This window comes from Silurus meridionalis, chromosome 3 (assembly GCF_014805685.1).
Source record: "Silurus meridionalis isolate SWU-2019-XX chromosome 3, ASM1480568v1, whole genome shotgun sequence".
NCBI classification, from domain to species: Eukaryota; Metazoa; Chordata; class Actinopteri; order Siluriformes; family Siluridae; genus Silurus; species Silurus meridionalis.
This window is the reverse complement of record NC_060886.1, coordinates 1,792,880-1,817,463: the sequence shown is the minus strand read 5'-3', so window position 1 is coordinate 1,817,463 and position 24,584 is coordinate 1,792,880. Positions and strand designations below refer to the sequence as shown.

The 24,584-nt window shown below is 38.8% G+C and overlaps 1 protein-coding gene across 1 annotated transcript; it reads right to left on the bottom strand.

Annotated features, from left to right (window-relative positions):
* Positions 1-344: 344 nt before the first annotated feature.
* On the bottom strand, positions 345-24,584 carry LOC124383200 (sacsin-like). The gene is made up of 8 exons (XM_046845656.1): positions 24,460-24,584; positions 23,010-23,061; positions 22,082-22,169; positions 19,774-19,885; positions 14,318-14,464; positions 12,096-13,533; positions 11,899-11,987; positions 345-11,701 (listed from the first exon to the last, which is right to left on the bottom strand). The coding sequence occupies exons 2-8, from the start codon at positions 23,039-23,041 to the stop codon at positions 768-770; spliced, it is 12,840 nt and encodes a 4,279-aa protein (XP_046701612.1). The 5' UTR covers positions 23,042-23,061; positions 24,460-24,584; the 3' UTR covers positions 345-767.

Here is a 24,584-nt window from a genome sequence, read left to right as displayed (position 1 = left end):
GGATATAATGAATGAAAAAGATGATAGTTTGAAATGTCAGGCTCATGGAAAAAAATACACTGCGCAATATTTTGCATTGGAAATGAGATTAGTCCCTTTTTGATGGTGTGTTTGTGGGTGTGTATCTGAGAGCATTACCCATTGTGAGTGGTGTATGCCATGATGCTTGCGGGGAATTGGACTTGTGACCTTGTTAAGTCAGGACAAGTGTAGCAATAGAGTAAAAACATAAGAACACCAGAGGAAAAGCTTTTGAACTTGTTCTACACTAGCATTAACATAATTTTAAATATGTAGTTGACATTTTAAAATGTAAAGTGTCTGCGATAAATAAAACAATTAAGCAGTATTGATTACAATTTTATTTATTAGTTTCACAATTGTAGTAGTAGTAATAGTATGGGTAGCAAATTGCTCAAATGAAATTCAGTCAATCTAGTTTCACAATTATCAGCAATAAGTTTAATTTTAGTCTAGAAAAACCCCCCACAAAAATTTGCAAAAAACCAAACAAAAAACAAGACTTTCAAAGCTTGTAGGCAGTAAAGCAATAAGAACAATAATGTAAAGCACAATACAGTAACTTTATGTTTTTAAATCTTACAACTTTTGTAATGTGTTTACTGAAACTTATAGAAGTTGACAAAAGAATGTATATAATTAAAAAAAAAGTTTAACATAATTAAAAAAGTTTGTAGTAATTCATGGTATACAAATAAGTAAAAAAAAAGGCTCAATTTACCACAGACATGCAGGCAGATTGTAAATCACTCAGTAATATAGATCTCCAGTTTCCTAAGCAGTTTTGTTGCTATGTTTACTGCTTCTTGTGCCTCTGCAGCTTTAAATCTGTCATTTGGAATGTGGGGTGGTGGGTAGAAGTTTGGGTATTGAGTTCTTTTAGCATCAACACCAAGTGCCCTTAAATGAATCACAGTGTTGGGCAAATCATAAAGGTAGGTAGCATACTTTGATATCTTCTGGGCAAGGCATGTGATGGTGGATGCGGTTCCAGGATGCTGTCCATTCCTTCTAAACTCTGTGGCTATAAGTGCTTTTTCCACTGCCTGATGCACTTTAAATAAACACCACTCTGGGTACACATTGCATCCAGTGTCGTTCTGAGCAGCATTAAGATCACACTCTGCTTGTTTGTACCAACGTTTAGCTTCCTCTTTATTTGGTTTTGGTGTTTCATGAAAGTGTGACCAAAAATTATACTGCTGTCTGAAATTGTTCTGATAGAATCGCTCCCGTCCCCTTTTGTGACTCTTAGCCTCATAGTTCCATTTTTCATAAAAATCTCTGAAGTTATAAGAATGTGTTGTATTTGATTGTGTTGATGTATTACGTTTGGACTTTCCTTGCTGTAGCTCGTCAATTCTGTTCATCAAATATTTAAATGCTTCAGTGGAAAGCTCCATGTTATCAGGATTCTTGTCTGGATGCCACCTTAAGTACAGGCGTCTAATTGCCTTTGATTTGTCTTCATCGGACATCTTCCAGATCTGTTCCAAGCTCTGGTCAATCTCTATTTTAGCCTCCTCCAAAGTCTGTGGTAGAGATTTCTTTGGGAATGGTTCAAACTGTGATGATTTAGACTGTGATGGTTTAGACTCTGATGGTTTGGTCTGTGAAAGCAGTTCGAAAATGTCTGTGCAAGTAGCATTTCCATCGGGAGCTGATCTTTTTTCTCTTTTAAACTGATAAAGATCAAGGGAGCTAACATCTATGAACTTCTCATCACCTATCTGTATTCTATACCTTGACGGATTTTGCCTGGTGTCCCCTGAATGCTTATCCAGACACTCCACAACAATAGCAAAAACATATTCATTTTCCAATTCATCCTTACAAAAACCAACATACTCTCCTTTCTCAAAACTGTTGAGAGGATCCATATCAAGGGAATCATGCCACTCCTCTTGTATAGGAGTTCCTGGGTTTGGACGAAATCCAAGTCCTTTTTCATCACTCACAGTGTTACGAACTCCATGCTGTTCCAGGGCCCGTTCAACATCCTCCATGTTTTCACATAATAAAAGTTGTCCAAGTACTGATAAGCATAATGAATTTAAGATATTTTCCAGAAGAGCATTGATTTCTTTAGTTAGGTACATGTTGACCTCATTCACCACTTTGAGAGCCATGTTATCATTGTGCTTTAAATAGAAAACACACTCATCTTCCTGCTTTTTCACATAGACCTGAGTTTCCATCGCTGTACCTTCTAGCGGCTGATGATTTAACAAAAGCTCAGTGTGTAAAGCTTGGCAACAGACAATTTGAATTTTCCCGAATGTGCTTTCACACATGTGTGCAGCTTCAGTCTGAGAAATGGTGCCCTTGCTCTGTTCTCTGATCAGACACATAAGACCATGGAGGAATTCACGAGAGGACAGATGCTTTTGAAACCAGCCACTGAATTCACATGAGCTTCCGTAATCACAGTGTTCCACCTGTCCACCAACCAGGTTCACAGAAATGACTCCAGAAAGCAGTTTGGGTTGACTTTGTTTTGGAAGCAACTGCAACAGCTTTTGATGTTCATATGGATCATCTGTTAGGTGACACTGGTGAAGTTTCACAAGAAGCTTCAGTTTTTTTTTCAATGAATTCTCCAGTCTGTTGGCCTGAAAGAAGGTGTCATTGAAAAACAACATGCTGGATTCATATAGTTTTCCATCTGTTGAAGGAAGGTATAGTGTGTCCTTCAGAAACTGAGTTAATTTGCCATCCTCTTTTATCAGACAGAAGAGCTGCTGCACAGCACGTTGAACAGTTGCCAGCTGGTTTGGCTGAAGTGTACTTTTATCACTGCACTCTGTATAGATTTCCTCTAACACAGTACAGAATTGAGAGACAGTAGGCCTTTCTTCAACACCAATCTTCTTAAAGAATTCTGCAAACATTGCATGTTTTGGTTGAATGGGGTACATGTATGGCCTAAACTCAGTGGCATTAGATAGTGTCAGGACTACCTGACTTGCTTTCACAAGACTTGTGTCATTTTCAACAAGAACAAGAGGGAGGTCAGCCAACAAAGCCTCATTAAAAGGCACAGATTGTAGGTAGGCATATGACTTCTTAAACACTGTAGCTCTTGTCTCTATCAATTGCTCTGTTCTGCACTCAGATCCACAGATGTTTTTTAGGTTCTGCATGACCTGCTCTGAGGGTGGTTCATCCAAGGCTCCAGCTGTCCTTAGGGTATCTAACTCTTTTGTAGATAAGGACTTTGTGGGCAGTATTGGCATGGAAGTCCATATAAGGTTTTGTTGATCTAGCTGCTTTTCAAGCAGTGATCCTTTGATGGCAACTACATCCCTTTCTTGGGCAAATGCTTTGTGGTAATTACATAGTGTTGGATCAATCTGCACAGCTAGTATGAATTTTATAGTTTTAATTGTTTGCATTAATTTAGACGACTTCTTGGCACCCAAAAAAAGTGCTGTCTTAAGCAATGTTACAGATTTCTTTGCAAGAACCTGCAGTTCAATGTGACCTCTCGCATCTGATTCAATCTGATGAGCAAATTCAATAACCTCTTTTTCAGATACTTCATGCTTTAATCCTAAGCTCTTTAGAAGAGATTTTGCTCTTGTGCTATATTCAAATAGTTTCCAAAAAGTCTTTGGAACAAACTTCTCCTTTGAAAGCATGACTTTGTACAGCTCAACAGTGTCATCAAAGAAGTATGAGGCCATCTGAAGATCACCATTGACGTCCTCAATAAATCTGACATCTCTCAAGGCACAGGCAATGGTGTCTCGGGAGTCGTTATAGCCAGGTGTTTGGCTCAGTTCCAATAGCAGCCTTATTAAATCAATAAGCTGTGTCTGTTTCAGCTTGTGTACTGAAGGAATAATAAATTTTACACAGTACTCCAGATCCCCCAAAATCTTAATGTCCAGACATTTTGAGAGGCTTTCATTCACAAGGTTGTTTTTGAGGAAAATGCAGTTGCTGTCATCAAATTTGTACAAGCCTGGAAATTTTTGTTCAAACACTGATTTAAGGATGAAAACATTCCTGTGAAAATCAATTCTTTGCCGCTTTCCACATATTGTCTGAAACAAAGGCAGAGACTTGAACATTCTCTGATACTCATCTATATTTTTAGAGGAGCTGATGCCAAGTTGAAGGAAGCGTTGGAGCTCATCACTTTCATCACCAGAAAGCAAATCAAACTGTGAATGTGGAATTGTCTCCAGCTGTTTCAGAACAGCACTTTTGTCCTCAATGTTCAAAAGTTCAGGTTGGATATATTTGTGGAAAAATTCGCCAAGCCTCAGAAAAAAGCTACGGTCTATTGTCATGCATCCAAGTTTAATAAGAATGGCAGAAATGTGATCTTTTGGATCACGAACAATTCTATGCAGGTTTGCAATTTTCTGCAGAAAGCATGTGTCTTTTTGTCCTGGATAAATGACAGGCAAAATAGGACTGCAAGAGAAGTGTTTCTTTATTTCACTGAAGACCCCATTTGTTTCGCCACCTGGGAATTCATTCACCTCATTTTCAAAAAAATTCCAGAGATTCTTTAACCATTCTTTCATTTCTTTTCCAGCTGTATGAAGCTCATTTGTTTCATTAAGCGGTAAATGTTGAAGCTGTTTCTGAAGAACTGGCTTAATAAAACTGGCTGCCACTGGGATGGTTAATTTTTCAAGATATTTTCCTTTCAGCAGAATAGATTTGTGCCAATAATTAACCTGATCGTCTGCAAATTCTGACTTGTGTTCCTGAAAAATGTAAGCAAATTTGGAAATAAGCTTTGGAGAATGAGAGCTGAACTTTCTCAACATCTGATCTTGGGTAAGGAGGAGAGGCAGCCCATTAAGCTCAACAGAGCTAGACTCTTTATACACATCTCTGGTAACAGAGCCAGACAATTCGTCATTACTTAGACAGAAATCCAAGAGCCGTGAACAACTTTTTGAATCTTTGATCAAAGTCAGGTTGATACGTAATGGTAAATCATCAGCTGTGTGCGAGGGATCATTCATTCTTTTCTGTTTCAAATAGCTGATCACTGAAGAAGGACTGACTACAGCCACTTCAACACCTGCAGCCTTAAAGCTCTTCATAATGTTTAGAATTTCCACTGAAAAAGGTACCAAGTTCATTTCAGTGCGCTCTAAAATGTGGAGAATGTCAGCATGGCTGTGGTTGGTAAAATGTGGTGACTCTGTTGGATCTGGCTTTGAAACACTTGACCAGTTAAATGTGTACTTTGGATCAGAGTGTTGTGAAGATTTTTGTTCAGCAACACTTCTAAGAATTGGTATCACAGGAAGGTTACGTCGATTGATTGACTGGTAGATTTCATTGATCATTTCATGCCAAACTGGAGCAACTGTTTTTGACACAATGGGAAAGTAGCTCAAGATAAAGTTCAGATGTGATTTTAGATGGACCAACATTTTGGGTTCTCCTTTCCTAAAGCTTGTACAGATTTTTGCAAGGAGATCAGCATACAGATGTGCAATGGTGTTCAGCTGCAGTAATTGATTCCATTTGGTCTTTAAGCTCTCACCATCTTCTTTCCACAGATCTCGTCTAGAATGATCCACTTCAAAGTTTCCATTCACATGAACAGGAAGACCAGTTTCTCCCGGCAATGGCAAAGAACAAAAAGCCCTTCCATGAAATTCAATTTCTTTCGGTTTTGTGCCTAAACAAGCTGCCAGGCCTGCCTGAGGTATTTTGGCATGGGCTTTATCTTCTTCTTTGTTTGGCAGAAACCATCCATATTGCTCTGCTATAATCCACTGGCTTTGTTTTTTCCCTGATGTGATAGAAACTTTATAGATAGCTTGGTGTGGGTTTACACTCCCAGATTTAAGAGAATTGCGAACATGATTATGAAAACCCTCCTTTTGCTTCATGGTGTCCTCTGTGACTTTTTTCTCAATTAGAAAATAATTACTTTTACTTCCATCCTTGTTTATTTCATGAAAGTGTATTTTGGTGATGTGCTTCAAAAAGAGAATCAGTTCCTCTGGATCTGTTTGTAAAGCCTTGAAAAGTTCCATCATTTCATAATCTCGAACTGCATTTATTGATATTTCTGATTGTTCTGCCATTGCTTCTGTCCTGAGTGGAAGTCTGAACATGGTTCCAGACTGAAGAGGAAAATTTTCAGGAAGAAAGGTATTGTAAACATCCCGGAAAGACATTTTGAAATTTTCATCCATTAAATACATGCAGCCTGGTGACTCCCTGGTTCCAGTTTCCACATATTTCAGGTTTGGATCAGATATGCAGAGATATTCATCACCAGTTAGTATACATGGGCAGTCAGTCAGCTGGTAAACAGAATTAAAACCAAGACCATATTTTCCAGTTCTACCCAAAGTGCCATGTTTTCCTCCTTCTCCTAATTGCTGAATGCCTATCAGGTCTTCATTTGAAAATATTTTATTGTTGTACACACAAAGTGCTGGGCCCTGAAGCATCTCCCATTTTTCCCCAAATAGTTTTCTAGTTCCATGCTTTCGTTTGTCCCATACAAAATGGATTTCTGTTGCTTCTGCATCATCAGCATTCTGAAGGAGTTCTTTCAGGATGTCTTTCTTGGCTGGATAAGCTTCAATTATGTTTTTGATCCGAACAGTTAGTTTCTCATGTTGTCCGAACTCCTTGGCCAAGGGAGAAAACTCATTCACAAGATGATTTTTCAAAGTATTGTGTATTGTTGTTTCTACATTGAAATAGCAAGCAACCTCCCGAGGTATTAGTTTATGACAGAATGCTACCCCAGCTTGCACTGGCATCCAAGGACTGTCGTTAAATTTCAGCTTGCTTGACTTTGTCAACACTCCTTTTTCATCAGGAATTAAACAGTCTTCAACAGATTCTTCTCGAGAGCCATACAGCCCTTCAATAAGTATATCAAGACACACATGAAGATCTCTTTCTTTGAGTTGTCTTGAATTAATACTCATTTTCTGAAGGACAGCAACAAATTGCTCTGTAGTAAACTGACTTTTGATGCCAACACACTTCCAGAGCTTCTCAAATTTGGACAGAATGGTGGGAAGAAAATAGAGGTATGGCTTTTCTTCAAATGTTCCACCCATTGCCACTGACTGCACATTGACAAAACAACCATCAATCAGTACAAATGGGTTTGATTGTGCATATTCAATAATAACAGTAGGAACACCATCATTCAACAGATATTTGTTGAGGTAGTCATAACAGCTTATGGCAATTTTAAAGAGTTCCGAATTTTCAAATGATTTGACACGATGATGTGCTTCTTTGAGTTGTCTGAGTACTAATTCAATTCGTGGGGTCTTCATCACTCCCAATTTTGCCAGAACTGGGTCATCTGGTCTTAAGAATAGATTTAAACGATCTACAGTGAATTCTGTCATGTTTACCAACTGGTGGCACTGGTCATCATAGATTTCGGAAGGTTTTCTAAGTACAGACATTACTTCATTATGCCTATTGGTACCCAATGCAGGAAGAAATGAAATATGTTTTAGAGTTTCCCAGTGCAAAGAATCCAGATGTGCAAACTTCTCCATGGAGTGAAAAAGACACCGAAGATGTGTGTAGGCTTTACTTTTGTCTTTAGCCCAAACTTGGGAGATTTTATTAGCTCTCTCTATAACTTCATCTAGTGGGAGCACATCATTCAACATTCCCAAGCCAGACAGTCGTTGAATCCTTTCTGGCGTGAAATAGTTATTTTTGGTACCATCAAGGAAGCGGCCCTCCTCTGGCTCATATAAGCATGCAACTTTCCCATGAGGATTTACCAGTTTGTTGGTGAACTGAAGAGTCCCTGTTTTCACTGTTGGAATGCATGCAGTACTTTTCAGCAATTTGTCAACTTCATGATCATTCAAGTCTATGGCATTCAATATAAGAACATTTCTGCAGTGTGCCTCCATTTTGTTCAAGTTCTTGAAAACTACTTGGTAAAATTCAAACCAGCTAAATGTTCTCTCCTTTACCATTTCACCAAAGCCACATCGAATGAAATTATTCCTTGCCCAGGCCGGCAAAGGGACGGAACAGTAGTTCGGTTCTGGATATTTTAGGAACACCTCCATTGCAAGTTTTCCCACTGTTTCATTTTCTTGAATACTTGGATCAAGAAATCTTGCATTGACAAAGGAGCACCAGGTTTTTCCATTACTCAAGAGCTCCAAGATTCTGACATTTGTGCTCTGTACAATGGCTGAGTAAAAAGCACTAACCAAAGGTTGAAATGCTTTGTTTACTTTTTCTGTGTCAGGCCAGAATGTGTAGTAATCATAGTTCTGAAGGTTCCCATTTTGGTATATTTTCTTCAACTCGAGCAGTGTGGTGATGTAGGCTGTTGCAACTGCATCTTTAAGCAGTGATTTGTTCCACTCCAGTTTTGTGCCAATTTCCCACAAAGCCTTCCTGTTTGATGTAACTGCAAATGATCCATTGATATGAACTGGGAGGCCTGTATCTATTGGAAGAGGAAGAAAACAAAATGCCTGGCCATCTGAAAACCTTTCATCAGGGGACCACATATTATCTGATTCTTTTTGTAGAGGTACTGCAACTCCTCCAATTGGTAAGGAAAATGTGCATTGATCCAGTTCTCTCTGAAACATTCTCAGTGAATCCTTTGTCCCAAAACAGGAATAGACAAGCCAGTGCTGTTTGCTAGGTCTCACGGCACACTCCCAATCTATTTCCACAATGGTTGCAGTAAAACAGTCTACAACTTCATGGCAGCTTGTGTCAAGGTTTGTCAGCGCTTCTCTGATGTCTTGTAGATGCCTTTCATTTGAAATTTTAATTGAGCATACGATCTCTTTGGAGATTTTTAGGACGGTTTCGATTGGTTCGTGTTTAATGATTTGAAGTGACAATGACTTTATGTGCTTAAGAAATAAAAGAGGAGTTTGAGAACCGGCTGTCAGGTGTTGCTGAAATGCATTTATATGCTCTTTGTCATATACCTTGGAGCTAATTTCTGAATTGCAGGCCTCCTCTGCTGTGCGAAATGGTAGTTTAATCAGAGTACCACTGTAAAATTTCTGGTTGCTGTTTGATAGATCACAATCAAAAATACCCTGATAAGATTTGAACTGTCCAGGAAACCTCCTAAACAGCCTATCTTGGAACAGGTCAAGTTTAATTCCAGGAAGTGATTTACTTTTTATGTGTTTTTCCAAGTGGGTTACATTTGGATCAAGTATTAGAAGAGTTTTTCCACTCAAAATAGATGGAATATCTGTCAAGTGGTAAACAGCATTAAAACCTAGTCCAAACTTCCCGATTTTCTCAAGTTTGTTTTCTTTTGATGCAGAGCCAACCCTAACAATGTTTTTCCAATCTTCCTCTGAGAACAGCTCATTGTTGAATGCCCAAAGACAAGGACCATTGCACAGAGCCATGCCTTCATCAATAAGCCCTTCAGTTGGGTGTACTCTGAAATCCAGCATAAATCCACAGGTAATCGCACCAGCATCTTCAGCATTTTGTAGGAGTTCTTTAAAAATGTCATTTTCATCATCATACTCTTTCAGTATGTTTTTGATTCTCAGAGTGATTGGCTCTGTTTGACCACACTGCTCGATTCCCTCATACTCTTCCTCATCTACTATTATTTGTGGTTTCAGAATACGGGTACTTAGAAAGGGAATTTTCAGCCATTTTGCAGTCACAGGTAGCACCTCCTCATGGATGACATAGAACTCCTCTTCATCTTGTTTTAGGTCATTTAACCCATCATCACTGATATCACAAAAAACTGTTGTTTTCAAAGGTTGTAAGGTGAAGTTTTGGTTTTGTGCCATGACGGGTACTGGTGTAGTGTCCTTTAAATTCTTTTCATTTTTTCGCATCCAGTCAAGGATGGCTATTGACATTTTAAGTTCAGAGGGCTCGCCATAAGGTGGAATCCTGTCATCAATGTTTTCTTTAATGTCACTGAGTATAGCTTCAATTTCTTCATCAGCAAGTGTTTCCTTCACACCAAATTCTCTTAGAAGCGCAACATATTGTAAAAACTCTTCAGGCACTTTCTTGATGTAAAGACTTAGATCAAGTTCAGCTGGATAAGTGAGCACAACTTCCCTGGGTGACACAAACTCATTCTGGGTCCAGAGCCAAGAAATGCTCTTATTGTTCATCTCCTTCCTGAACTGTTCAATGTTTTCTTGCATGAATTTATATGTGCTGTGCAAATTGTTTTTGAACTCATAATCTGAGTCTGGACTGGGCATTGTTTGAGCCCAAGATTTTAGAACAGACAAATTTTCCATGACCTTTTCAGCTGGAGGAAAACTATAAAGGTCAAGTTTGTGGCATATGCTCTCATTTAGGTCTGAAGCAAGTGGCATGACATATCCAACAATTGCAGAATACTTTGAAGCCCTTATTTCTGTTGGTTTGTAGAGACACCGCTTCTGACTGTTTTTACTTTTGACCAAATTTGGATTTTCACAAGGAATCCACTGCAACTGAAGAAGCTCTTGTCTCTCCTCCTCAGAGAATTTCAAAAGCAAGTCATTTCCATTCAGTATTCTTATAAGAACATCAGCCTTTTTGAAAGCCCTGTTTCGTGAGTGGATGTGGAGTTTTTGAATTTGTGAGGCAACATAAAGAATGTTTGCTGGCAACAATTCTTCTTCTTTTGTTTGTAGGCCAAGTTGTTTCAAGCTTTCTAGCATTTTTGCTGATCTATAAACTTGTGGTGGGAAAAAGTCTTCCTCAAAAAGATCAAGGAAAGTTTTATTTGTTGGATCAAAAACACTTGACGGCCTTTTGCGTTCACCTTGCTCTGTCAAAATGAATCTGAGATTCTTGCATTTCCTGAGCAATTCTTCATTTTGGGAGAAAAGGATTTGCCCATGATTCAGAATCCAAGTCATTATTTGTCGTTCATTCTCTTTTGCAAAAAGATTGGCATCAATGCAGTCTACCAAGTAAATAGCTAACTGAGCAGGATCCAAAAGCTCAACTTTAAGGAGAGACAGAAGTCTGCGGTCAGCTTCATTTGCACACTGGATTATGGTGTCAGGCACCGGTAAATCCTTTGGAATGGCTGGGTTGGACTTTAAAATAACTGCTTGTTTTGACTCAATGGCAACATACTTTTCAGACATCAATCTAAAAATGGGCAGAGCTGACAACAGATTTTGCTCTACATCAGAAAGAAGATCCAAAGAGGAGATATAGGTTTTAAACTCCTCCTTTTCATGAATTGAAGTAGAAGCAATACCTCTGATGACCTTGTCTCTGTCTATATTTAAAAGAATTTGCAGGACGTTCCTTGGAGATGGAGTCAGAACGTAACTTTCGATGTCATGATGCTTTAGACACTCATCTTTCTTAATGACAGTACCTCCAATCCCCTTAACCACTTTCTGAATTTGATCTGATAAGGTGTACTCTCTGCTGCTCTGGAAAATCAAAGTGGATTTCTCTTCCAGTCTTGCTAACATTACAGTACTGGTTGTTTGTTGAAATGGTTCCAGAGGTATCAAAGGCATGCCAATAAAATCTCTAAGCTCTGCCCAGTGATCGTTCAGAAACTTCCAGAATTCCTTCAGCCATATTTTTGGTGGATAATCATCTTTCATAGAAATCCACTTCACATGACCTTTTGTCTCTTTCCACTCTTTTGGTAAATGTTTCTTGCAAAATACAGCAACATTGTTTGCATCCAAATTAATGAGTTGATACAGTTTTGAATCTAGAATTAAGCAGAGCAAATTGTCAGTCTTGATGTATTTGAATTTATTTACAGCTTAAACTACAAAAAAATCCTATTTTATTTTTTGTAATATGGCTACAGTATTTGTTAGTGGTTTAATAGTTAGTATGCTACTATGATTAGAATGTCTATAAACCATTTCATGCAATCAGCAAAAAACACAATAACTTCCATACTTGTCATTGCTATGTGCCTCAGATGATGGACCGTGGAGCTGTTCAGATCTTCAGGCAGAAATCTGTCTTTGCAAAAAGGCAGCAAAACCCTAGACATAGAAGAGTGTATATATATATTGTATATATTAGTATATATTATGTTGACAATTCACAACAAATGAGTATAAAATAAACAAGAGCCATATAAGAGAGCTTACCGTGAGAACTTCTCATTGTCAATCAAAACAGTGTCCTCCTCTTGGTTTGTAAAGGACCTGAAACTTCCATCACTAAGTGGCAAAAGCTGCAGACCATTTAATTCTTCATACCTTCCATCACTGAGCACATACTCCAAGATCGACAGTTTCTCATCCTTATCAACTGATTTAATGTTATTTCTGTGGAGCACACATCTAACAAAACTTGGTGTCACCCATTCCAGACTGTCAGGGTTTGGAAAGGTTTCCTTTATGCTGAGTAGAACATGTTCTGGCACAGTCACAAGGTTTTCTCCTTCTTCAATCAATAAGTGGAAAACTGCAGACATTATATCAGTGTCAGTATCCGCTGGGAAAACAGCATCTGAAGCAGCCACCCATTTGTTCTCATTTTTCGCTAAGGAAAAGATTTCTTGTTCTTTAAACAATCGTTGAAAAAGGTCTACTGCAACTTTATGCCATCGAGGGCTGTGTTGAGTCTCTTTCAGATTAGGCCAGAGTTTGTATACAGCACTTACAGGAAGTACTGACTTTTTTGATAGTTTCACACCATCTTGGAGTATTTTGAGATATACATGAGGCAGAACCTCCTTCATTAGCAACTCATTCCACTCTGCTGATTCATCATTCTTCTGATCCTCTTCCTGCCACTTGATGTACCTTCGGTTGTCTGTAAGGCCAAAGCATGCGTTAATATGAATGGGGAGTCCTGTCCTGTTTGTTTCATTGTTTGGAAGTGGCAAAAAGCAGCTTAGTCTTCCACTGCTACCTGCCCCGTCTTCATCACACTGAAATGCTACGTCAACCTGAGGGTAAAAACTCAGTTTGTCAGCCAGTTTGTCAATGTCAGGGACGTGTCCTTCCGCTAGCCGACAGGCTGTCACAAGCCATTTGGTGGTTGTTTCATCCTGACCTGGTGAACTGCAGGACACTGTCTTAAAGCTAGTCTTGCCTTGCACATAGTTTCCTCTGAAATCGTCAGTCTGCTGGAGAGGGCTGGTTGGTGATGATGTAGAAACTTTCATCCTAATTGTAACACTGCCATTTGAATCAATATGCAACAAAGAAATGGATGAGACTGATCTCAGAAATAAAACGCTAATGTCTGCATCTGGAATGAAGCTGTCAAAAAGTTGGGTAGCCTTCTTGGAGTCATATAAATTGTCAGAAATCTCTGAGGCCTCATCACGCAAAGGAAACCGAAAGAGTGTTCCTTTAAAATAGTGCTCGTTGATGATTTTGTCCCAAGTACAAGAACCATTACAGACTAGATTAACAATATCCTGAAAAGGTTTAAATTGATCTTTCAATTTCACAATGTCTTTTCTGTCCTCTTCATCATCCAGGGACCAGCGGTAGCCCTCACGTTCATCATCAAACATCAGCTTTTGGGGGTCAAAAATGGCAAGGTGTTTGGAGCTAAATACACATGGCAAATCTGTAAATAAAATAACAAAATTGCTGGTTTATTGACCATATCACATTTTACAAGTTTAATTCTTAGGAGAATCCTTCTATCTATAGTGACACTTTCTCCTTAGTGAACTTCCTATAAATTCTCTCAGCAGTTCTTCCTGGTGAGGCCTCAGTGGGGGAAGTGGCTATCTGAAATAGAACTTCAACCTCAAGTTGTCAGAGTTCTTCACTTTTTTAAATATGGTTTGCTTTCTGCACATTTTCTGTGGTTCATGATGTCTGTCTAAAGAGAAATTGCTTAATCTACTGCTATTTATAAACTATAAATCTTTCATTAGTTGTAATTTTTTTGTCTTCAATGATTTATATAAAACGAGTGGAACGTGTGGGAAAACAATTCTAAAGTAGACTTAATATTCAACCTTTGGATTAATTTTCAATTAATCAAAAAGTTTGAGTTTAGGCTTAGCCTAAAGGAATAAGTAAACTTTCTTTCGGCTTCTCCCGTTAGGGGTCGCCACAGCGGATCCTCCGCACGTTTGATTTGGCACATGTTTTACGCTGGATGCCCTTCCTAACGCAACCCTCCCCAATTTATCCGGGCTTGGGACCGGCACTGAGAGTGGCTGGGGATGGTTCCCTGACCGGGGATCGAACCCGGGTCGCAGCGGTGAGAGCGCTGCATCTTAACCACTAAACCACCAGGGGACCTTAAAGGAATAAGTTAAAAAAAAAAAAAAGATGGTTTTACAACTTTCCCTATTAAAGTGCAAAAGTACTGTTGTGCTAAAGTGCTGATTTCTTACCTGTAACATGGTAAACAGAATTGAATCCAATCCCGAATCGCCCCACTTTGGTTGGATCATCATGCTTGATGCTCCGCCCTGCTCGCTGAATCCCTTCCCAGTCTTCCTCAGTGAAGTCTGCATCATTGAATGCATAGAGAGCCGGTCCTACCAGAACAGTGAAGTGGTATACTCAATAAACTGTTTGTAATGACTAACTGAGATGCACTCAATGATCAAATGCAATATGCAATTTGTCATCTGCAAAATGCAATCTGTTAAACAGAAAAAGTTCTGCCCCTGTGTCTGTTTAAAAGGATCAATTGTAACATATAGTGAGAGACAGGACCTAATATTGAGAACTTGTGATTATGTGATCTCTATTTGAGACCTTATTATTCTTTAATGTGACTGTGGCCCAGTTATTAGTTTAGACACATCCATTTAACATAGTCACAAACTGTCACCTTAAAAGGATAGTGTAAAACTACTATTTCAACACTGAAATGTGATACGGTGTGGGTATGTTTACCAGGAATATATGCAACCACACATTCCTATCTCAGGTTAGTTTTGCATTGGAGGCCAGTTTAGCAGGAAGTCCAGTGTTCTTTTCAGAACACAATGTATCTATTTACCTGCTTCAAGAACACAACAGTCGTCACCCTTCTCAAGAAGAGCCCACCCACCTGTCTGAATGACTATAGGCCAGTAGCACTCACTCCAATCATCATGAAGTGCTTCGAGAGAATGGTGCTGGCCTATATCCAGAACAATATACCATACACAATCGACCCCCTGCAATAAGCCTACCGGCCCAACAGGGCGACCTCAGATGCTATTGCTGCTGCCCTCCATTTTCCCTCTCCCACCTGGAAAATAAAGCCTCTTATATCGGGATGCTTTTTGTGGACTATAGTTCTGCTATTATTAAGGTCATCCCCAACAAATTCATCCAGAAACTATCTATACTGGGCGCAAACACCTGCAGAGAGTGGTGAAGACTGCTGAGAAGATCACAAGGACTCCACTGCTGTCCCTGCAGAGCATTTACTATCGCAAAGTTTGCAGGAGAACTGCTTTCATCCTTAAGAAACCCCACCCACCCTGAGCATAGACATTCACACTCCTTTCCTCAGGCCAGAGGTACAGAAGTGTAAAATGCAGAACTACTATCCTAAAGAATTCCTTCTTTCCTACTGCCATCAGGCTCGTAAAAAACAAATGACAGTTGACAGAACACTCATTAGGGAACCTGCTCAATCACTGCAGACTTGGCACACCCATTGCAGCCTTGCACACTCATTGCAGACTTTTTCACACACATTGGTGGACTTTTCACACTAATCATAGATTTTGCACACTTGATGTGGACTATGGCATGCAATTGATTGGTTTTTGTAATATACTCTGCATATAAATGTACATTTTAGAGTATATATTTGTCTATTTATACCTATATTTTTTGTTTATTTATTTTTGTTGTATTTATTGTGGTCAGCAAATTAAGAATTTCATTGTATGTGGTAACATTTTCCCTGAGAAAATGAGACAAATAGAGCATGCAGGATGACCGAGGGCACCTTGGCAACATAGTCTGTAGTAGAGAAGTCATGCCTGGAGAAAACTCCAGAAGAAAGGGGGCCATGGAAAGGGACTGAAGAACTCCAAACCTCTTCAAAGAGGAGTTGGCCAGTAGGAGCACAGTCTTGACTGTGAGAAATGTCAAGAGCAACTCGGACAAGGGCTCGAAGGGAGGTTTAGATAGGGCCTCCAGAACAATGGAACCTCCAGAACAATGGAACAGAACAGAAGAATGGGTCACACCTGAGGCCTCAGCCTCAGGATACAGCAGAGAAGAACGTGTCACTAATGGGTTTTTCTCTAGTGACTGTTTAGCAAGTGAAGCATGATAAGCCGCATTAGCGGACACGTATAACTTTAGGGTGGAAGGAGGCATCCCTTTGGGCAACTGTTCTTAAAGAAATTCCAACACTGGGCCAACCAGGCAGTTAACAGGGTCTAAGTGGTGATCTACGCACCATGTAGTGAACAGGTGCCACTTTGTGGCATACAATCTCCTGGTGGACTGAGTTCTCAAGAGAGTTGGAGATCTGCAGGCCCCTTCTGTGGCCCCCTTCTTTCTGGAGGTGTGGTATGGCTAGTGCCTTTTTGTACCCTAGAACGGGTTACATCCCCAAGGTGCCCTTGGTTGTTCCATGACCCATGAGGTTACAGGCATTCTACCCTCCTCCGTTTTAGGCCCTGTGGCTGGAGAAACTGAACCGGCTGTTCCGGGTACGTGCACTGGACTCCTACGTCCATAGGACGGGTCCTTGGAGTAAGTCCGACCAACTGCTCGTCTGCTAGTGTAAAAAGTTACACTATTTTGCAAGGACTCTATGTTTACTGCTTATTAATGGAAACAATAAAGAAAGAGCAGCATGCAGAAACTTAATGTGGCATATAATGATGGAATGAGGCTGTTGATTTAAGTGCAAGCCAAATGTTTGCCAGTGTTAGTGTGCCATCCTGCTCTGCTGTGTTACTTTAACTTATGTACAGGTGTGTGGAGGTTATCAGATTCTGCAAACAGTATCGTTTCAACACTGTTGGATCTGTTGTTAAATCCAGTTTCTGCCTGTATCTTGATTAGTTTAAACCCTGATCTTGAAAGCATCATATTACATTATATATATATATATATATATATATATATATATATATATATATATATATATATATATAGACCCAAAATGGTGGCGCGAGTACATCATTAGGCTCAGGGTCTCTCCAGAATCTGCAATTTTGCGGTATTTCTGTTGCTTATCTCGGTCTGTTCATGCAGAACAGCTGTGCCTTTACATCGTACACCCGACGTGAGCTTTTGGATATTGGTTTACGATTTCCCGACAGTTTTATCGATAACCTTCATCTCCTTCCTGAGATCACCAGAGCACCCGAGGCAGCTCTCTCTACCCGGCCGGGCGGAAGTGCTCACAGGCGGCATCGAGATCGTAAACAAAGGCAGGGGAAGCGTGGTGGAGTGAAAGCTAAGCTAAAGCTAACACCAGACCGGCTCTCTTTACCTAAGATCTTCCTCGCAAATGTTTGGTCACTGATGAACAAAATGGAGGAGATTCGACTCAGCATCACGCACAGCATGAAACTTCGGAACTGTAATGACATGATCTTCACAGAGACATGGCTACACAGCGGCATCCCGGACAACGATATTAAGCTAGCGGGACAACACACACTCCGGGCGGATAGGACAGTAGATGGCTCTCGTAAGACCAGAGGCGGTGGATTGTGCATTTATGTTAACAAAGCTTGGTGCACAAACTCTGTTTTTGTTGAGAGTCATTGTTCAGCTAACCAGGAGTTTCTAATGGTTAAATGTAGACCGTTGTAAGCTCGCTATGAAAGAACTTTATGCGGCCAACAGTACCCAACAGACTGTTCACCCGGAAGCTGCATTTATTGTTGCGGGAGATTTTAATCACTCAAACTTAAAGGCAGTGCTCCCAAAATTTCAGCAGCATGTTTCATGTCACACCAGAGGGAACAAAACATTAGACCATGTATATACAAACATGGCTGGAGCTTACGTTGCGACCCCCCTCCCCCACCTGGGACAGTCAGATTACCTTTCTTTGTTTCTTACCCCCAAATATGCACCCCTCATCAATCGGGTGAAGCCATCAGTGAGAACCATCAAGGTGTGCCCCGCAGAGGCAGATTTCATACTTCAGGAAAGGTTTTTACACAGAGACTGGAGTACATTTGCTTCTCAGGCCACTAGTGACTCTCACACAAACATCGACTGCTACACCTCCTCTGTACTGGATTAGATCCATACCCAGAAACAGATCATCACATGTCCAAAACAGAAGCCATGGATAAACAAGGAGGTGCGCTTCCTACTGAAGGCATGCACTACTGCCTTCAGGTCAGGCGACGCTCAGGCCTACAGCACATCCAGAGCTAACCTGAAGAGGGGCATCAAAGAGGCTGCTACAAGCAAAAGATAGAGGAGCATTTTTCCAACTCTGACCCTCGACGCATGTGGCAAGGCATCCAGACCACTGCCACTGATGTCCTCTTTTTGAATGAGCTTAATGACTTTTATGCTTGCTTTGTGAGAGACAACAAAGAAATTGCCACAAAGCTCAAACTCTCGGCTGATCACTCTCCAATCGCACTCTCCTTCACAGATGTCTGTAATGCACTGAGCCGGATCAGCGCACACAAAGCCGCTGGACCGGACAACATCCCTGGACTCTTTAGGGCATGTGCTGAGCAGCTTGCTGGGGTCTTTACTGACATCTTCAACCTGTCTCTTGCCCAAGCAGCTGTTCCCACTTGCTTTAAATGCACCTCCATTGTGCCAGTGCCAAAACACTCCAACCCAACGTGCCTGAACGACTACCGCCCTGTAGCACTGACACCCATTGTCATGAAATGCTTTGAGTGGCTGGTCAAGAAGGCTCACCAGCGCCTCTTTTTCTTGAGGACACCAAAGAAAAATCAGCACTTCTTAGATGTCCTGGTGAACTGCTGCGCAATAGAAAGCATCCTGACCAGCTGTGTCACAGTCTGGTATGGGAGCTGCTCTGTTGCAGAGCGCAAGGCACTGCAGCGGGTGGTGAAAACTGCCCAGCGCATCACAGGGACTTTACTCCCAGCCATGGTGGACATCCAAAAGAAACGCTGTCTGCGTCGAGCTCGCAGCATTCTTAAGGACTCCTCTCATCCCGAACATAGACTGTTCTCTCTTCTGCCCTCCGGCAGGTGTTTCGGGTGCCTCCGGACCAGGACCAGCTGACTAAAGAACAGCTTTTTTCCTAGAGCTGTCTCTTTACTGAACTCTGCCCATTGCTGATACACTACCACATTTTCCCCCACACCTCACACTTTGTTCTTTTGCTAATGGACTGTTACACAAAACTATGCTTATTTGCACACCTACTATTCTTTGTATTGCTGCTCACCATTAACTTATTACCATTGTATATATACCCGATCTCTGTTTATAGTAATAGCAATATATTATGTTCACCTTTCACATCCTTCTGTAAACTTCTGTTTATAGTAATAGGCATCTGTAAATCATGTTCATAGTACATATATACTCATCTGTATATTTAATTCATAGTACATATTTATCTATCTGTATATTAATAGTACATATAGATCTGTAAATTACTGTTCATAGTCCTATAATATCATTCTATTTTAATTTATGTAAATCATGTAACACTGTATATCCTGCACTTGCTGTTATTGCACTCTTTTTAGACGCAAATTGCATTTCGTTGCCTTGTACTTGTACATGTGTCATGACAATAAAGTTTAATCTAATCTAATCTATTCTAATAAAGTGACAAACATGTACTTAACATGACTAAGAATGAACAGTTTACATTTTTTTCCTTGGGTCATTCACACTGCAATGGAAATATGAATAGAAATACCTTGATATTTTCCCAGGGCTTCGCTCCACACACTGTTTGTACCGTATCTTCTCTCATCATGGATGAACACGGTGTTTGAAGCTCCAGCATCGTCTGCATTCTGTACCAACTCCTGTGAAACAATACAAGAGAGTAAAACTCATTTATACATACACACTTCATCTGAACAAAGTTATAACCAGCTGCAAATCAGTATGAGAATGTTTTAAAGCTCTACATGGTTGGTTTTGAAGGGTTATAATGTGTTAAAAATGTGTTATGAAACAACTATGAATGATGGAATCATTATAGATCAATCAAGACAGAGAATTAAAGGGGTATGGCATTATTTTTGGATTAATAATGCATTATAAAGTAAGTATAAGATATATAGAGGAATAAGAATTATTATGAAGTTATATAGTATTGTGTATTTTCAATTAATGATGATGTACTATGGAAAATGCAGGATTATAGAGTTTAGTAATGTTTATAAACTCATTACGAAGAATCTGAAAGAATCTACTGTATAAGGGATTACGAAATAAATGGATAATAAATAAATAAATAAATAAATTAAATAAATAAATTAAATAAATAAATAATTTATTACAACTTATTGTCTTGGGTATATGAAGGAATGTAGAGATTTATAGAGGAATTATAAAAGTACTTACAACTTAATTATATGAACTATGGAGATAATGATCTATGAAATTAGGAAAGACTTTAAACTGGTTTTGAAGTAATCGTGAAGGATGATAAAATTAATGAATGATTTTGAAGGGGATTATAGTTTATAAACTGTACATTTGAAAGTATTATGATAGGATTGGGGAAGGGTTATAAACAAAAAGAAATGTAATGAATTGTGAATTATTGAGCATTTAAAAATTTAAATGCTTTAAAAAAGTCAATAAAAAATCAAATGTACCCAAGTACATATAGAAGATATACATGAATATAATATAAATGACACACATGGAAACAGAATATTGGCTTACATACAGTGCATATAATGTATACATATATTTTGTTATTAATATATAATGATGTAGTGAGGAGAGACAAAGTACTTGAAGGGCAGAGTCAAAAGCAATTATGTAAGAGTTCTAAAATGATTATATAAGGAAATGATTATGTAATAAAAATGAACATTGTAGGGACTGTAAAATTTGTTATATCATCATTATCAGTTTTACTAGATATACAAATTAAATCTAAACGAGGATATTATGAAAAAGGACTTCAAGATTACAAGGTCATTGAGACATACAGACAAATTCTATGTAGTTATTATAAAGTATTATGAATTATTATTAAAAGGTATAAAGGAGAATTATAACATCAGTTTATGAAATGCACATTTTTATTTTAAATGCCTGGATAAACCTAGATATTTTAATATTAATTACAAATTGAACATGTCACAAAATTTTATGTGTAACAAGTACGGGTGTAAACGGTACATGTATTCGCCATGTATTGTCACGGTACAGGCGTCACGGTTCGGTTCGTGTACTCTGACGATGAATACACTCAGTCACAGGCGCCCAGATGGGGGCACGTGTGATAATGCAATGTTAACTATCACTACAGGAAAACGCAGAAGAAGAGCTCTGCTACACACCAATCCAAAAGAAGAATGGCAAGTTCAGACAACACACAAGAGCTCGAAGACTCGCCTGCTTGTTTTAAATCTATAGTGTGGGAAAGTTTCCAGTTTCCTGTGAAGTACGGCAGTAAAGGAGAGTGAGTCGTAGGTAGGACGATAACGGTGTGTCGCCATTGTAAGGCAGCTGTGCGGTACGTGAGTGGAAATACAACCAATATGCTAACACATATCAGACGACAAAAAGACTACAGTAGTGCAAGAACTAATCCCTGCAGCTTTTAAGCAGCCTTTAGATGTGAAAGCAGACAGGACCAAATCTATTACGGAGGCAAGTGGCATATACATTTCATCTGCAATGCGCCAAGTGTTCAAGTGTTTATTAAATGTACTCGAGCCACGTTACACTGTTATTTTGATGACATTTATTTTGAAGCGTTTTCATTAAAAGCGATTTTGAGTTTAAAGTTTATTGTCTTAAATTTAATGCACATTTAATGTTTTTCTGTTGTTTTAGGAGAGGGTTGGGCTTAACCTTTGAAAGTTCAATATATAGTCTCCTAATTGAAAAGTTTTATTTTTCACAATTCTATTTAGCTGTTCTGTAGCTGATTGTGACCAAACACTACTGCCTGTTTAAAATTAACAGAAAAAAGTGATTTGTTGCTTATTCCTCTTTGTGTACCGTTACACCCCTAATAACAAGTTTATTTTCACCTTCAGTATCTGTCCTCCATCAGGGTAGCGTCTAAGGATCTCTTTCAAGTAGTCGATAAATGGAGGTGCCGTGGCTCCAAATGCATTTCTTAATAAAAGAATGATAAAGTTAGTTTAGAATATACAATAAAAAAACAGTATCTCCATTAAAAACAATGATTAACATCCATTTTTTTTTTCTTTAAGCATCAAATTGCAGAGACAAAATGATGATGAAATTGTAAAGTACTACAGGGGTTTGAAATTGACATCGTGAGAGGAAAGACAAGGTTAGTGTAGTAAGGAAGTGGCTCAGAGATTAAGATGTTGGACATTGAATCGGTCATGAGTTCATATTCCAGCATCACCAAGCCGCCACTGCTGATGCGCAGTACAAGGACATGTACAAGGAATTTGTCATTGGTAAGACAATTGTTTTAAAAAAATGTGGTGGCTCATTGGTTAAGATGTTTGCCTTCTGAACAGAAGGTTGTGAGTTCAAATCCCAGCAACACCAAGCAACTGCTGGTGAGCTTCTGATCAAAGCTCTTACTTAACCCTTAATTGCCCAGTGTGTAAATGAGATAAGTGTAAATCACTCTGGATAAGAAGCATCTAACAAAAGCTATAAATGTGAAGAAGGTTTAAGACTAAGCAAGTTTTTGCTTTTTCCATGGGGGGGTTATTTTGTGGTTATGAAAATTTCACAAAAGAATAAATAAATAAAAAAAACTACTACATTTCAGTGTTAATCATTATTCCAAATCCTATAAAAAAATCCAATTATTTAAATTCTAAAACATTTTTTTTACATCTTATGCACATCACACACAGATACCATTACAGTGAAATAGGATGTGAACAGTGTCAGTGCAGTGGGATTTGATTTACACAATGTGTGGTTGCTTTTAGACAGGTTGGTTCACATGAAGTATTTAAGACCACTCACTTTTTATTCTTCGTCTTGTTTGATAGAGACATGGCTGCAGCTTTATGTTCTCCTGTGAACACAAAAATAAAATACATCATTAACACAATATCACTACATTTTATTATGTTTTATTATTAAAAATGTATTAAACAAACACATGTTTTAAGAGATAATACACACTGAGAATAAGCGGTAATGAAGTGGAGAGATAAAGCAGAGTTACAATTAACACCATGAGGTTGATTATTTTTCTCAGGGTCGGGACTCCAACCAGGGAAATGTTAGTCCACCATCTCAGTGGAGACATTTGGGTTTGTTAAAAATAGTGTACACACAGCAATATATATCTTCAATATATTCCTAATAGTTCTATTAATGTATTTTATATATGTACCTCCTCGAGAAATAGCCCAATCTGTTCACTGTGTGTGTTTTTATTATTCTCACTGGTCCGAGTGTATTTTGGTGTTGTGGAGTTGTGTATGGTGTGTAGCCCTGGTCCCCTCGGTGTCTTAGCTTCTTTTATTTTCATCCTTGTTTTGTTTGTGTTTGTGTTGCATGTATTTTTGTTGTCTACCTCCTGTGTATTATTATTATTATTATTATTATTATTATTATTATTATTTGATGTTTTATAAAACTTTAATGCATCTTCTGGCAACCTGGAATTTTTTGAAGGTTTTTTAAAAGAAAACAAACAAAAAGGCAACAAATGAAGGAAGAAAAATAGCATTTTGAATGCCACGATACAGCACCCCTGGAGCACAAAGGGTTAAGGGCCTTGCATAAGGGCCCCAAGAGTGGCAGCTTGGTGATAGCAGGGTACCCCTAACCTCCCAATCAATAACACAGTGGTTTAAGCACTGATCTACCACTTCTCCACATAAATACAGCTCATTATTAAGCAATATAAAATCCAACACACCAACCCATTATTTTTATTTTTATTATTATAATATAATATAATTATTATTATTATTAGAATGTTTAGTGAGTTATCTATAATGCACCCAGAAAAAGTTAGAGGTTCTGGATGCAGGAGACACTTTAATCCACAAGGGGGCGGAAAAGCTCAACATTCAGTATTAGAGGCGGTCAGGATTTCAAAATCTACAGTTGGGAAAATGATACTGAGCAGAAATAACTTTTGAGTGGAAATTTCACACGCATACTCATTTGGCTGTTTATTTATTTTATTAACTCATTTGGCTATTTTAGCTATGCATCTATTTATGCATCTATCTATCTATCTATCTATCTATCTATCTATCTATCTATCTATCTATCTATCTATCTATCTAAAACACCTTTATTTATGCCTTCTAGGAACTTGGCTCTATAAAGGAATGTAATTGTATCTTTCGATTGTTGTTTTATAAACATCAGAAATAAAAAAATTAAATGAAATGGTTTAGAAAAACTAAAGGCTGATAAATGTATTAATATATGCAAATGCATAAACACTTACCACCTCCTAACAGTCGTGATGAAGTCCGTGAAGAGAGAGAAGGTCATTTCTGCAGTGCTGAGGAGGAGAGGAATGGCCGTCCTCGAGCTCCACTCGGCTTTATGAAGACTCACAGTTTCACTTTC